The sequence below is a fragment of the Juglans microcarpa x Juglans regia genome, chromosome 4S, assembly GCF_004785595.1.
Source record: "Juglans microcarpa x Juglans regia isolate MS1-56 chromosome 4S, Jm3101_v1.0, whole genome shotgun sequence".
NCBI classification, from domain to species: domain Eukaryota; kingdom Viridiplantae; phylum Streptophyta; class Magnoliopsida; order Fagales; family Juglandaceae; genus Juglans; species Juglans microcarpa x Juglans regia.
This window is the reverse complement of record NC_054601.1, coordinates 10,269,874-10,283,190: the sequence shown is the minus strand read 5'-3', so window position 1 is coordinate 10,283,190 and position 13,317 is coordinate 10,269,874. Positions and strand designations below refer to the sequence as shown.

The 13,317-nt window shown below is 36.5% G+C and overlaps 2 protein-coding genes across 6 annotated transcripts; both read left to right on the top strand.

The window, feature by feature from the left end:
- Positions 1–5,139: 5,139 nt before the first annotated feature.
- On the top strand, positions 5,140–7,382 carry LOC121262027 (protein FAR1-RELATED SEQUENCE 5-like). Its single transcript, XM_041164465.1, has 5 exons — positions 5,140–5,196; positions 5,238–5,955; positions 6,169–6,516; positions 7,075–7,241; positions 7,323–7,382. Exons 1-5 carry the CDS (start codon positions 5,140–5,142, stop codon positions 7,380–7,382), a joined length of 1,350 nt encoding a protein of 449 aa, XP_041020399.1.
- A 1,264-nt stretch (positions 7,383–8,646) lies between these two features.
- LOC121263420 lies at positions 8,647–13,260 on the top strand. 5 transcript variants are annotated; one of them, XR_005940259.1, is made up of 5 exons: positions 8,647–8,800; positions 9,024–9,299; positions 9,405–9,488; positions 10,248–10,375; positions 12,992–13,260. XR_005940259.1 is itself a non-coding variant. In XM_041166295.1 (5 exons), exons 1-5 carry the CDS (start codon positions 8,699–8,701, stop codon positions 13,031–13,033), a joined length of 366 nt encoding a protein of 121 aa, XP_041022229.1. In that variant the 5' UTR covers positions 8,647–8,698; the 3' UTR covers positions 13,034–13,260. The 5 variants fall into 5 exon arrangements, 4 of the variants coding, with proteins under 4 accessions (XP_041022229.1, XP_041022228.1, XP_041022226.1 ...); XM_041166295.1 differs by having other exon boundaries at positions 9,219–9,299; positions 10,301–10,375; positions 13,010–13,260; XM_041166294.1 differs by having other exon boundaries at positions 9,219–9,299; positions 10,301–10,375.
- The last annotated feature ends 57 nt before the right edge of the window (positions 13,261–13,317 follow it).

The following is a 13,317-nucleotide window of genomic DNA, read 5'->3' as shown; positions in this document are numbered from 1 at the left end:
AGCACTTACGTCAAACACTCTTCCTCCCAAGCGAATGTATGCATTTTTAAAGTTATTTTACAGTTTATTTTATGATTTTATGGTTTTATTTGTTTTCTCTAGAAAAATTATATTTTTTCATCAATAGTCACTGTAGAACACCATAAATCCACCGTAGGATGTTTAGAAATGAAGAGTAGTATGTGTTTTGTCGAAGAAATTACGAAATCGATGCATTTTTTGGTGTTTTCATGTCTGCTGAGTTGACTCAACCATGGCTGAGTTCGATCTGGTTTCCATTCGAACACGTTCGAACGATTTAACCATGACGTTCGATCAGTTTTAAAACGTTCGAACGGTTTGCTGTGTCCGTTCGACTATATATTTTATCGTTCGAACGCTTTATGTTACATTCGACCCATTTACTTTGTATTACTTTATTAAATTGTTTTCATCGTTTCATTGAATTGTTCTATCAATTGATTTATTAAATTGCTATTAGTATATAATTTTGTAAATCTTTTCATCGTAATTAGATTTTATCACTAATGTTGAATATGTATTTTATTTTTAAAATTTCAGGTTCATAATAATGTCTTATAGGGCCGTCGTAAACGTGGTAGATCAGGGGAACCTTCCATCCAAACAGTTCAAGAGATGACTATTTTACTTGAGCGACAGGTAAAACTGTCTGATTTTGTGGCTCTTATAGGGGAGGGTCATTCCCTCCCATCAGTATTCAATGATCGTGGTTGGACACCAATCTTAGATCAGCGAGAAAAAGGAATGGAGCTTATTTCCTACATTGAGATCATTACTGAGTTCTATAAAGAGCTCGGTGGTGCCAGCCCAGACGATGGAGGAGCATACAGGATCTGTGTCCGAGGAGCTCCTGTTATATTTTCAACGGATGGACTTGCTGCATATCTCCACATTCTAGGCTTCTTGATGCCTATCCGAACCTGCCGCCTAGAGAGTCTGAGCCTTCAGGTGATGCAGAGATGTCTCAAGACGAGGGACTAGTTTATACAGATGAGATCGACACACTTGTTGATCATGAGGTCAAAGACTTGATTGTTGGTCTAGATGCTCCAGTGTACGATGGGATCAAGAGTATTAGGTAGGCAGATTTATCTTCTTTCTTCAAGATCATGAATTTAATCATTGCCAACAATATTGACCCTCGGCAGCACAAGATCGAGGTCGGCATGGATCGAGCAAGATGTATGATACGGGTCGCTCGTGGCATTTCGATCGACCTCGTGAGTTATATATTTGAGAGGATCCGATCAGAGGCTCGGTTCATTACAACAGATATACTATCGTTTGGGATTCTCATCACTCGATTTTTGCTACATGTCGGGGTCTTGTCGGAACCTGCCGAGCGTTTCTAGAAGCTAATGGGACCGATCAACAGCACCACCCTGTCAAGGAGCACGGGACACTCGAGATTTCGTTTTCATGGAGTTGTTTCTGACAGGGCTGATATTCATAGAGATGCACAGTCGGGAGATACTAGAGTATCGACTGGTGAGACATCTACATAGGCCGAGGCATCACGCACATCTACTCGCGAGGAGATGGTCGACATACTACATGCTAAGATCGGCATACACACATCAACAGTGATTGATGCAGTGTATACTGCAATGCATACTGCTATGTTTGAGTTGCATACAGAGATTATGGCTACCGTCTTTGGATTACGTATAGAGGTTAATGAGTTACGTACAGAGATTAAAGCCAATAATGCAACTCAGGTCACGCTCAGTGCTCGACTGGCATAGATAGAGAGATAATTAGCTGCAGTCGAGGATGTGTGTAGAGACCTCGGATCACAGTAGTTTCTATTTTTTTATTTATATATTTTTTTGTTATAGTTATAGACAGTATATATGGTGTTTTGATAATTTGCTTTAGTTGTAAATTAAATATTTTATCTTTTTTGGAGTAATTATTGATTTATATTATATGGTATATGGTTGATAATATTTATTAACTAAAAATCTTATTTAACATAAAATAAATCATTAAAATATTTTTAAATTAACTACATAAAATTAATTAATGAATCTATATATATGATATATATTTTTTATATTGTGAGTTTCGTACCGAGATTAATATTATACATTCGAATGTATAAATGTGGTGCTTGAATATGTTCTAACTAAATATATTCCATTCCAACAGTTTAGAAACCTTCCCGCTAGGATTTGTCACCAAATATTTTCCGTTCAAACACAAAAAATTATCGTTCGAATGGTTATGAACTTTCTTTGTCCAGACCCAACAGAGCAGGAGGATAAGTACAATCTTTTTCACGGGTTGGCCAGTCAAGAAAGGGTTGCTTCCTAGCTCCTTTGTGTACTAGCACTTTTAAATTTGGAATCTGTGTACGGAAATACCCATGTGGTAAGAGGTTCATAAATACAAAACAATTAAGAGATGGGTACACAGTACACTGAAGTAGTAATGTTTTGAATAATTCATATTGGTATATAGAGTTCTTCTATATAGCATCCACTGTAGCGGTGCACACACTACATAGATGTATTCGGATTTTTTTTTTTAAATCAAAATGCATGTTTTGATTCAATTTGAAAATATTTTCATCCCATTCAATTCATCCTGCGAAAGCCCTGCTCCATCGGAACCCGCGTCTGCTTCCACAACCCAGCACCTCCCGGTGACGCCGTCTCTCTCTCTTCAGTGCCACTGAGCGGCACTCCTCCGTTTGCCTAGCACCTCCACTGTCTCGCGAGCTTGTTGAACGGAGCAAACAATATTTGAATCCCACAAACCCTCATTCCCTGCCACGAACCATCGTCTGTCAGCTTCTTCTTGCCAGCACCGCCTCGCAACGGCATCTCTCCGTTTAGGGCCAACTCGTGATGCTCGTACGTCTACCCAGCGCTGTCGCTCCCAGCGAGCTGATTGAATGGACCAAACCATTGACGGGACCGAGTGCCCTGTTTCGCCAAATAGTTTGCTAGGTAAATATTGTACTACCATTTTCCCGTCCATACCTACTATGTTCTTCATGTGTACATCAAGATGTGATTTTTGTGTTTTCTGAGATGGGTATGCTTAGGGTATGAAGAAATTTCCAGAAAATTATGGTCCTTAACTGCTCTCTTCTCTCTCTCTTTCTTTCACCCCGAAACAAAGGAATCAGAGTCACCCAGAGAAGATTTTAATGTTGCACCACCAGCTCTGAAAACGCCCTCCCCATTCTCCCTCTCTTTTCAAGACTGTCTCTGGTCGGAGCAATTTGTTTGCTTGGAAGAACCATCTCTAGTGATGCCTTTGTAATTCACTCACCACATTTTAGCTGTCTCTGTTTCCCAGATCTGCTCGCAAACCTTTTTTTTTTTAATTTATTTACATTCTTGTGTCCTTCTGCTTGTTCCATTTGAGTTGAAGCTACGAGTAAAGAAGATTTTGTGAAGATCTAGGTACTTCTGCTTGTACCATTTTATTTCCATTTTGTGTCCTTCTGCTTGTACCATTTTATCTACTTTCTTGTTCTTTTTCTTCAAGGGCATTGGTTCAATGTGAAAGAAGAAAAAAGCTCTCATATTTCTTTCTATATTTTGCATTGAATACCCATCCTATAAAATGTGTGCTCGTTTCGTTAACAGGCTTGGTATTTGATTCCATTTTAGTAGCACTTACCTTTGCTTTATGTTTTTATTTTTGGCTTGCTTGTGCATGCAGAAATCTATTCTCAAAGTAGATAATTCCTTATCATGGATGTAAGCAGAAAGTGAAGAAAATCTTGCAAAAAATTGATTACTAAATTCTGAATATGCTTATATGTATGTATGTATGTATTTCAAACAAAGTTACAGAGTATTTACATGTGAAAACATTGAGGAAAAGACATCATGGCTGTTTCCTGATGTAGTTTAGATTTGTGGGTATCATTAACAAACAGGACAAATATTAATTTTCATATTTAATATTTATGCTGATGTGTCAAAGCTTGATTAGAAGGTCTTCCCTCATACAAATTGATGATTTGGCTTATTTAATTTTGGTTGCTCCAAAGTTGTTTATTAGTGATCATAGTTAATCATTCCAATGAATTGTCTCTCTGAAACATATATTTTTTAAATAGCATAATTTATTACAAGAAAATGTGACAAAATATAAGACAATTTTATGTCAGCAAAAGAAAAAATCTCTTAAACTTCATGTCTAGTGAAGACCAATTTGGTTAAACACTATGAGAACAAAGCAAACTTCTGACTTCTTAAATAATAAGTCTCAAAATATGGCTATAACATAGATAGGATGCTGTCAAAGTAATTGTGTTTTCAATATTCATAAAAAAATAAAAAGATAAAACTGTGCCCAATAAGTGTGTTGCAATAGTTTTATGAAAACACTATTAGAAACTATTCTGAGCACTGAGATTAGAATATATCTTAACTCATTTTTTTTGTTCTTGATAAGTAAAAAGACATGAAAATAGACTGACTAAATACTTGCTACATGATTTGATGGATTCCATGATCTAGAAAGATTTGTGTATGCTCACTGAGAGTTATTTGTTTTTATTTTTTCTGTTCAACAATAATTGTACGTTTGTATTTCATTTATGTAGAAAGTGCTTATCTTTTCAGATTCTGCATTACGTATGAGAGTTTAATCTTCATTTTTCTTCTTTTGACATTGTGGAAGACTGGATAGAAATTATTAGAAGACATTCTTAGCCTTATTGTGATGGGAAAACGAAGATGGAATGCATCATTTTGATGTAAATATGCCCTACAATTCGCCGAGTACTCAGGTAGACTTTAGCCCATTTTTTGATTCATTTGAGGTATATTTATTTGAATTTTTAAATTCCAGAAGTTAACATGTTAATTTTTTTAGAGTCATTCAATTTTACCTAAAAACGTGTTTGTTTGAGCAGATGCCACCTTATATGCCCTACCCTCCGCCGAGTAATCCAGATGACTTGAGGCAAGAAGTCCCCCGGCGTCAACTGTGCCAACCGTTATAGAATTTGAACAAAATCTTGGAAGTACATCACGGATGACTCCTGAAAGTTTTCATGACACCGATGGTATTATAGTTTTGTTTGCCTTGATTATAATCATTGTAATATTATTTTGATGCTAATCCATCTATATATTTTCATTTTTAGAAATGGTCTTCGACATAAATGAAGATTTGGAGGGTACCACTGTTGTCCAAGATGATGAGGTACGAGTTGAAGTACCAAGATCTGGTATGGAATTTGACAGTGTGAAAGATCTTACAGCCTACTATATAAGCAGTATGCGAAGCAAGAAGGTTTTGGGGTACGGACACAGAGGACTAGGAAAGATGATGAGGGGAGGCCTGTGTATGTGACCGTTGGTTGTGCCCGTGGCGGAAAGTACCATCCTAAGAACAATAATATCTTGAAGCCACGACTAACAACTAGAACGGATTGTAAAGCGAAAGTAAATGAGACGTTAAGCAAGAATGATAAGTGGGTTTTCACCACTGTTAAAAATGTGCACAATCACATAACTGTGAGCCCTAAGAAGATAAGACTCTTGCAATCTCACAAACATCTAGATGAATACAATCAAAGGATCCTCGACCTTAATGATCGAGCCGGTATACGAATGAACAAGAATTTTTATTCTCTTGTCATTGATGCGGGGGGTTTTCAGAATCTTCAGTTTCAAGAGAAAGATTGTCGAAATTTCATTAACAAGGCTCGACATTTAAGGTTGGGTAAAGGTGGTGGAGAAGCACTTAATCAGTATTTCCAAAGAATGAGAGATCAGAATGATGGGTTTGTTTCTAACATGGACTTGGATGATGAAGGAAGGTTACGAAATGTATTTTGGGTAGATGCTCGAAGTCGAGCGGCATATGAGTATTTCAGAGACATTATAACCTTTGATACAACATACCTAATAAATAGGTATGGGATGCCTTTTGCTCCATTTGTTGGTATTAATCATCATGGTCAGTCCATATTATTAAGAGCGGGATTGCTTTTAAACGAGAACACACAAACTTTTGTGTGGTTGTTCTGAATGTGGTTGGATTGCATGAATGGTTGAGCACCCAAAGTCATGATAACCGACCAAGATCAGACAATGAAGAGTGCTATTGTCATTGTATTTCTCGAAACTTGTCATAGATATTGTTTATGGCATATAATGCACAAACTTTCAGAGAAGTTAGGATATCATGCACAATTCAATGCGGGGTTGAAGACTGACATTCAGACTGCATTTTATGACACACAGACCAGCACAAAATTTGAGGAGAGCTGGAGTCAACTACTTGCAAAGTATGATCTAGTCGGAAATAAATGGCTTCAATCCTTATATGAGGAAAGGTCTTTTTGGGTTCCAGCTTACTTGAAAAGTGTATTTTGGGCTGGAATGAGCACAATACAAAGGTCGGAAAGCATGAATACATTTTTCGATAGTTATGTCCATTACGGTACCACATTGAAGGAATTCGTCGACCAATTTGATAATGCTCTTAGAAAGAAGGTGGAGGTAGAGACAATGACTGGTTTCAATTCTAACAACCAAACTATTCCCTGCATGTCCCATTTTAATATTGAGAAGCAGTTTCAAAACTTATATACAAATGCAAAGTTCAAAGAGGTCCAAAGAGAGTTGCTGGGCCTAATGTGTTGTAATTGTTGGTTGGTAAGCACAGAAGGTTGCATTTTAAAATACGATGTGTTAGATGAAATATCTACTAATTACCACATCAAAATAGTCCATTTCTTAGTTTACTATAACGAAGAGGAGGTGGAGGTAAAATGCACGTGTGCACTATTTGAGATGAGGGGGATTCTATATAGGCATGCACTTAGAGTTTGTCAGTTGAAGAAGATTAATGTGCTGCCATATGTATATGTGTTGGATCGTTGGAGAAATGACTTAAAGATGAGATACACATTACTCAGAAGTAGTTACAATGACTAGCAGGACAAATCTGACGCACGGAATTATGAGTGGGTGGTTAAAAAATGTTTGAAATTAGCAACCAAAATATCCTCAGATAATGAAAAAGTCAATGCATTCTTGCATGTTGTTGATAAGTTTGAGACAAAATGTGAAGGTTCAATAGTAGAGTCGACATTTGAACAAACAAAGGTCAAAGCAAAGGTCATCTTGGATAAACGTAAGAAGATATTAAGCCCCAATGTGGTCCGAGGGAAATGGAGACCCCCAAGTAAGAGGAATGTTCGACCAGTGAAAAAGATGGCAACAAAGAGAAATATACTGGTAATAATAGTCTAAATTTGCATTGTCTTAAGTAAGTATGCAAAGAATCTAATATGTGTCTATTTATGTTTTGGACTTCAGACTTACAGGAAAATCTTGGTAGATAAAACACAATTGGGTGACACACCGGAATCTCAATAACACCAATTTGATGATGGGGTTGATGTTGGAACACAAAACAACATTCTTACACGATCAACTCCAGGGGAAATGAGGTTAATTTTGTCTTTTCAATAACTAAAAACCATGTATGACATCATGATGCACACTTGTAACCTAATATTGTTTTATTTCAGATGTGTGACCATATTGATGCACATTTGTAATTCCATGGTGATGAGAAGCCACATTTTTTGAAGCTCTTGGAGAGGGTATGGTGTAGTTAAAGAGGAAAATGTGAGTCCCTTTTGAAAATGGTGCAATCTTTCTATTTTGAATGATTTAATAGGTGACTATTTTGATATTTGATCCTCAAATGTAGTATATCGATTTTCTTGGAGACATAATCGAAGTAGAGCACATGCAATTCTAGTTAGGGGTGGGCAGCGGGGCCCCGCTCCCGCTGCCCCGCCCGGCTTCCGCCCAGCCCCTCATAGAGAGGGCATAGCGGGGGCGGGGGCGGGATGACCCCAGCGGGGCCCCGACCCCCGCACCCGCCCCACATTAAAAAAAAAAAATTTATTTATATATATTAAATAAATATATTGTATATAGATATACACAATTTATAAAAGACTTAAAATTATATTCAAGTCATTGGATTGCTTTGGCCTCCTAGGCCAATCTTTATATAGGAGGCCAAGGCAATACAATAGTCATCCTTAAGCAATGTGGGACTTACTACTAAGTCCCACATTGTTTAAGGATGACTATTGTATTGCCTTGGCCTCCTATATAAAGATTGGCCTAGGAGGCCAAATCAATCCAAAATCTAACTCTAATGAGTTTAATTTTTTTTTATATTTATAAATTTTAATTTATTATTTAAATTATATTATAATTTTGGTCTAAAAAAATATTTTTAGACCAAATTTTTTTTTTAACATAATGGCGGGGGGCGGGGCGGGGCGGGGCGGGCGGGGGACCCCCAGGAGGCGGGGAAAAAACCCCCAACACCCGCATGGTGCGGGGCGGGGGGCGGGGAAGGGGTGCCCCCGCCCCGCACCATGCAGGTAGCACCCCTAATTCTAGTAAATCTATTATTCTCTTTCGAACCATTTGCCTTTTCCTTTGCCCATATATTCAATTGGTTGGACAATGGAAGATCTTTTTCCAATTTATATTTGCTCATTATCAAAATGGGAATCACGTGCATATCTATGCAATTTTCCTTCTCATGAATAACTGGTAATTATTCACATGCGCGCACGCACACGAATAATTGCTTATAATGTCTCCAAAAGTTGAATAATATATCTCAGTTTTCTGGTTTTGTGTGGCATGAAAATGAGGTCCAGATGATCAAAGTTAAAGAGAAATTGGACAAGTGTAACAAAGAGAAGTTGTCAGAATTTTGTGATGTCCTTGACATTCCAATTGCCAAGGCTACTACAAGGAAGGTTTGTTGATTTGCTACTTTTGCATGTTGATTCTAGAATGTAATTGTGGTTGAATGATTCTGTTTTCCGGTCCCAATTTTAAACGTTGGTTCTTTTTGTTTTGACTAACTGAATTAGGAGGTTGGTGGTGGAAGATTTTCAATTGTTTATTATATGCTGCAAAATCATTAATCTGGGTATTCTTAATCACCCTTTCGTTCATGTGAACATGTAAACCGAGTAGCCAGATAGTTTCAGTGATGTGGTGTCACCTGCACTCTTTGCTGTCCGGGTTTAATCTCAGTTTGAATATTTTCTACTGAAACCAAAGTTGCTATGAGTATACATTTGCAGCATGTGTTTAAGAGCTAGCTTTGATGCTCTTCAAGCTTTACATGTCGAGTGATATTGTTTTAATGAGCTGAAAGTGCACATCCAGGAAGACATTGTTGCAAACCTGATATACTTTTTGGTGGCCCCTCATGCTACAAATACTGTGCTCCTTGCAGAAAAAGAGAAGGTTTGATTACCTGACCGCTAATATTCTACTGACCTTCCATTTTTACAAAGAATTTATATCTTGTAATGGATCCTCAGACTTTTTTTATCCTTTTATGATAATTAGTCATGTAAATCCAGCAAAAAACGGAAGAGGGTGGTCAGAGGAAGTTCATCATCTCGAAGTGCAGCTTCAAAACGTTCAGCAAAGGTGTTATTCTCATCTCATTGACATCAAAATATGGTTTGAGATAAAGAAGTACAGTAAAATTGGTAATTCCCTCTTCATTGGGTAAGAATGGGGTGGAAATTATATTTAGACAATTTGTTGTTGGGTTGGACATTTTCCTTTTTTTTTTTTTTTTTTGCCCCCTACACTGTCTTGCCAGTCTAGTCCATCGTAAAGTTGTATAAGTGAACACTATGGTATTCCATATCATCTGGCAATCTTGTAAGAGTGTAAGCGGTCCTCCTTCCTTGGCCTTGGCCATGATGTTTTCCAAGTCCGTTTTACTTCATAGCAGAGCTGTTATAGTTTTGATTACATTTTTTCTTGTAGGTTTGATATGTTGCCGGGATTCACGAATCCCTCCAAATATGTTTCTGACACAATGCTAATTTGATTGTGTGGTTGTGATCCATTAATATTCTTCAATTGTTTCGGGGTTTTTTTTTTTTTTTTGGCTAAGTTCTTCATTGCTAGGGGCACAACCCAAGTATATTGGGGGTAGGTATACATAGGAGAAACGCCCAGTTTAAAGAAGGGTGGTTGTGACGACTTCTGATATATTCATGTTTTTTTCTATTGCTTTTATTGTCATAGACTCATATGTAAACCTTTCTTCAATCTACTCTTGTATATTTACAATCACTTGTAAAAAAAAGTTCTTATATATTTTCAATTTTTGAAGTTCTTTTACTGGACTAAGCTAAGGCTAATGCATGCCTAAGTTATGCTTGATCATTATAGGATTTCAAACTCCTTATATTGATATACAACAATTTTATGAAGGTCTAAATATGGAAGTGGAGCAGCAAATTCCATTACTCTTGGTTGAGAGACAAGCACTAAATGAAGCAAGAGAAGGAGAAAAGAATGTAAGGGAAAACGCATTGAAACCATATTATATGCATGCTATTTTGCCATACTGACAATTGTCATCCCAGAGATGACACAAAAGCATGTGTAACTCATGTCTGATACCTTCTCGAGCAAATAGCAAGAGTCTACCCTTGTTTTCATAAACATTTTCCAAAAGTCAATAGTAATTTTTCTAATCTTAGTAATTACCTAATCGTTGTATTTTAATTTGTCCTCATTGGTTATCTACATGCATATTTAAAACCAGTCAAGTCAGTGGCTATATTTATACTGAAACGGTAGATTCAGTAGAGCATATCTGCACCTGTCCTTACATCTAGATCTCAAAATCTCATGTCTACCAACTGGTATTATCTCATGTCAATTGACATTTTCATCAATGTCCATTTTTTTTAATATAAAGTTGGTATGTATTTATTTTTTCTTTCTTGACCAGGGCCATTATCACATGCCTGAGACCAGAGCCGACTATGCCTTTCTGAGGAGCAAACTATCAGCACTGTAAGACTATTTTAAAAAGCTTCATTGAGTTCTTACACAGTGATATACAGAGCTCTATTTTGACCATCTATTCGTATTGAGCAATTTATTTTATTTTGACCCCGAAAACCACCAGATTTTAAGGTGACCAAGGAATGGTACAAATATCTAAAGTCTTCTTTTTAGATATTTGTATTTATCATTGATTTGGCTTTATATCCTCTAACATTGTATGATTGTATTTCTCAGATCTGCCGGCATGATTGAGTTTCTGTTTTTGTGTCTGTTGGCAATGGCCATGGTGTAGTTTGTGTCTTAACATGTATTTCATTTTTGTTCCCCTTGGATAGGGTTGGGTGTAGTTTGAAAATATGCAAAGTGTTTCTAGTAGGTTTCCTCTTGGAGAGGGTTGGGTGAACGGATTGTCAATATGCTTTCGGTGTAATTTTTGTATCTCTTTGAGAGGGAAGGATAATAGTTATTCAAAATGCATTTTTGTACCTCTTGGTATAGTTTTGGTGTACTTGGTGAATATGCCAATGGTAAGGTTTTTTGTGGAGATGCAACGGGTAATTTTTTGTACCTCTTGGAGAGGTGGGGTGTTTTGGTACCATGAGCCGACTAGTATGCCAAGCAGCAAGTGTATTTTGGTAGCAAGATTTTGTACGTTGCTGTTTTTGTGTAATAACAGGCAACATGCAGAGGTTTGGTTTGTTTCCATTTTCATTTCAAAATTTACTGTATGAACATTTGACTGAAGAAGGGTAAGGAAAGGTTGGGCATACACCCATTTGTTGTGGCAATAACCAGTATATCTATGTAGAAATATATATATTTATATATATATATATATATATATCTATATATTTTATAATTATATCTTATTTCATTCTTCAGAGTATCTTTTTGGAAACTTCTAACTTCTTATTTGGAATGTGTACTTCTTTGCAATAGTTTCAATTGGAGAAGAGCAGCATTAGCAGGCTTATTTATAATTTTGATAATCTTGTAAGATATTTGTATTTTAATTAATTTGTACTAATTGGGTGTAGTTTGGTGAGCACATATGGAACTTTTGTTTCCTATTGATTTTCTTCAAACATAATGTCACAGGTGAAGGAGGCCATCTATTGTGTAGAATATAGACTGGCCAAGCCAAAAGATGGTCAAAAGTAAGTAAAAAAGTGACTCATGTTTGTGTTATTGATGGTTTCTGATATCTGCTGGTTATTTCCTATTAGTCATGGCAGGGATCATAATTTTACCCCATCCAACTGTTTTATGTTAATATTTGTAGTCAAGCAGTGGAAACAGCCAGACTTAAGGGGTTTAAAGGTATAACTGTGGGTTCTCTCCAAAGGCCAAAACTTGCCAATTCTCGGAATTTTGTGATTTTCATCAAAATTCTAGTTTTTTATTTAATACCTGGAAAGTATCATATTGAGGTTATTTTTCCTCCAAAAGAAATATATTCAGGTTTCCTCTAAATCATATGGTAAGTCACTTAGTTTTGAACTTGCTGCATTTGTATCAGTTTCAATCGTTAGTCTGAAATGGATTTTAAAACTTAGGAAGGAAGTGATGCCAAGGAATTTGTGAGGGAGTGGCTTTGTAGGAGTCATGCTGATCACCATGATAAACTATTAGCTTGTGGGACCATGTTTGTTGCATAACTAAGGATGCAAGTGTTGAGGGAGACTGAATTTACTTGTTCTGCTGGGATTGCTCATAATAAGGCAGATAGTGGTCAATTTTTAAAATCTTCCTTAATAGAACAGATGAATTTTTTTGTCATTAGTTTAGCTATGAATTTGTTAGCAGATGCTGGCCAAACTTGCCACTGCTATGAATAAACTTGCACAACAAACTGTTGTGCCCCTATCACCTGTCAAAGGATTACTCGAATCCTTGCCAATTAAGAAAATGTGAGTTTTTGTTTCAATTTTATACTTCTATCTTGAGTTACAGATGCAAATCATATTGCTGTATACATTAGCTAATTGTCATTTTGCTACTTAGCTGCAAAAAGGAAAGATAAGTGGAAATATGTTTTTTATATTTTTTTGTATTCTTCTCTCCGTTCAAAATTTTGCTGCTGGTAAGTTCTTTTGAACTGCAGTGCTTACTGCCAGAGAAAACATGGTGTTCAGGAAGCAGCTTGGAGGAAAGCTTGAGAGTTCTTTACAAAGTGATTTGGGTGTGAACACTGTTGGAGAGCTATTACAGTTTTCAGAGGAGAAGCTACAAGAGAATTCAAGGGGGAATGTAAAGAAGTTATGACAGTGTTATTACAATGTTAAGACAACGTTATATTTTACTTATTCACAAAATGTATGTGAATTTATTGACTCACAATTTGTTCCTTGAAAGCGTAGTACAATGTATTTGGTTTGCATTATTATTCTGTGTGCATGAGTAGTACAATGGATTGCAACACAGTGTTATATTTTACTTATTC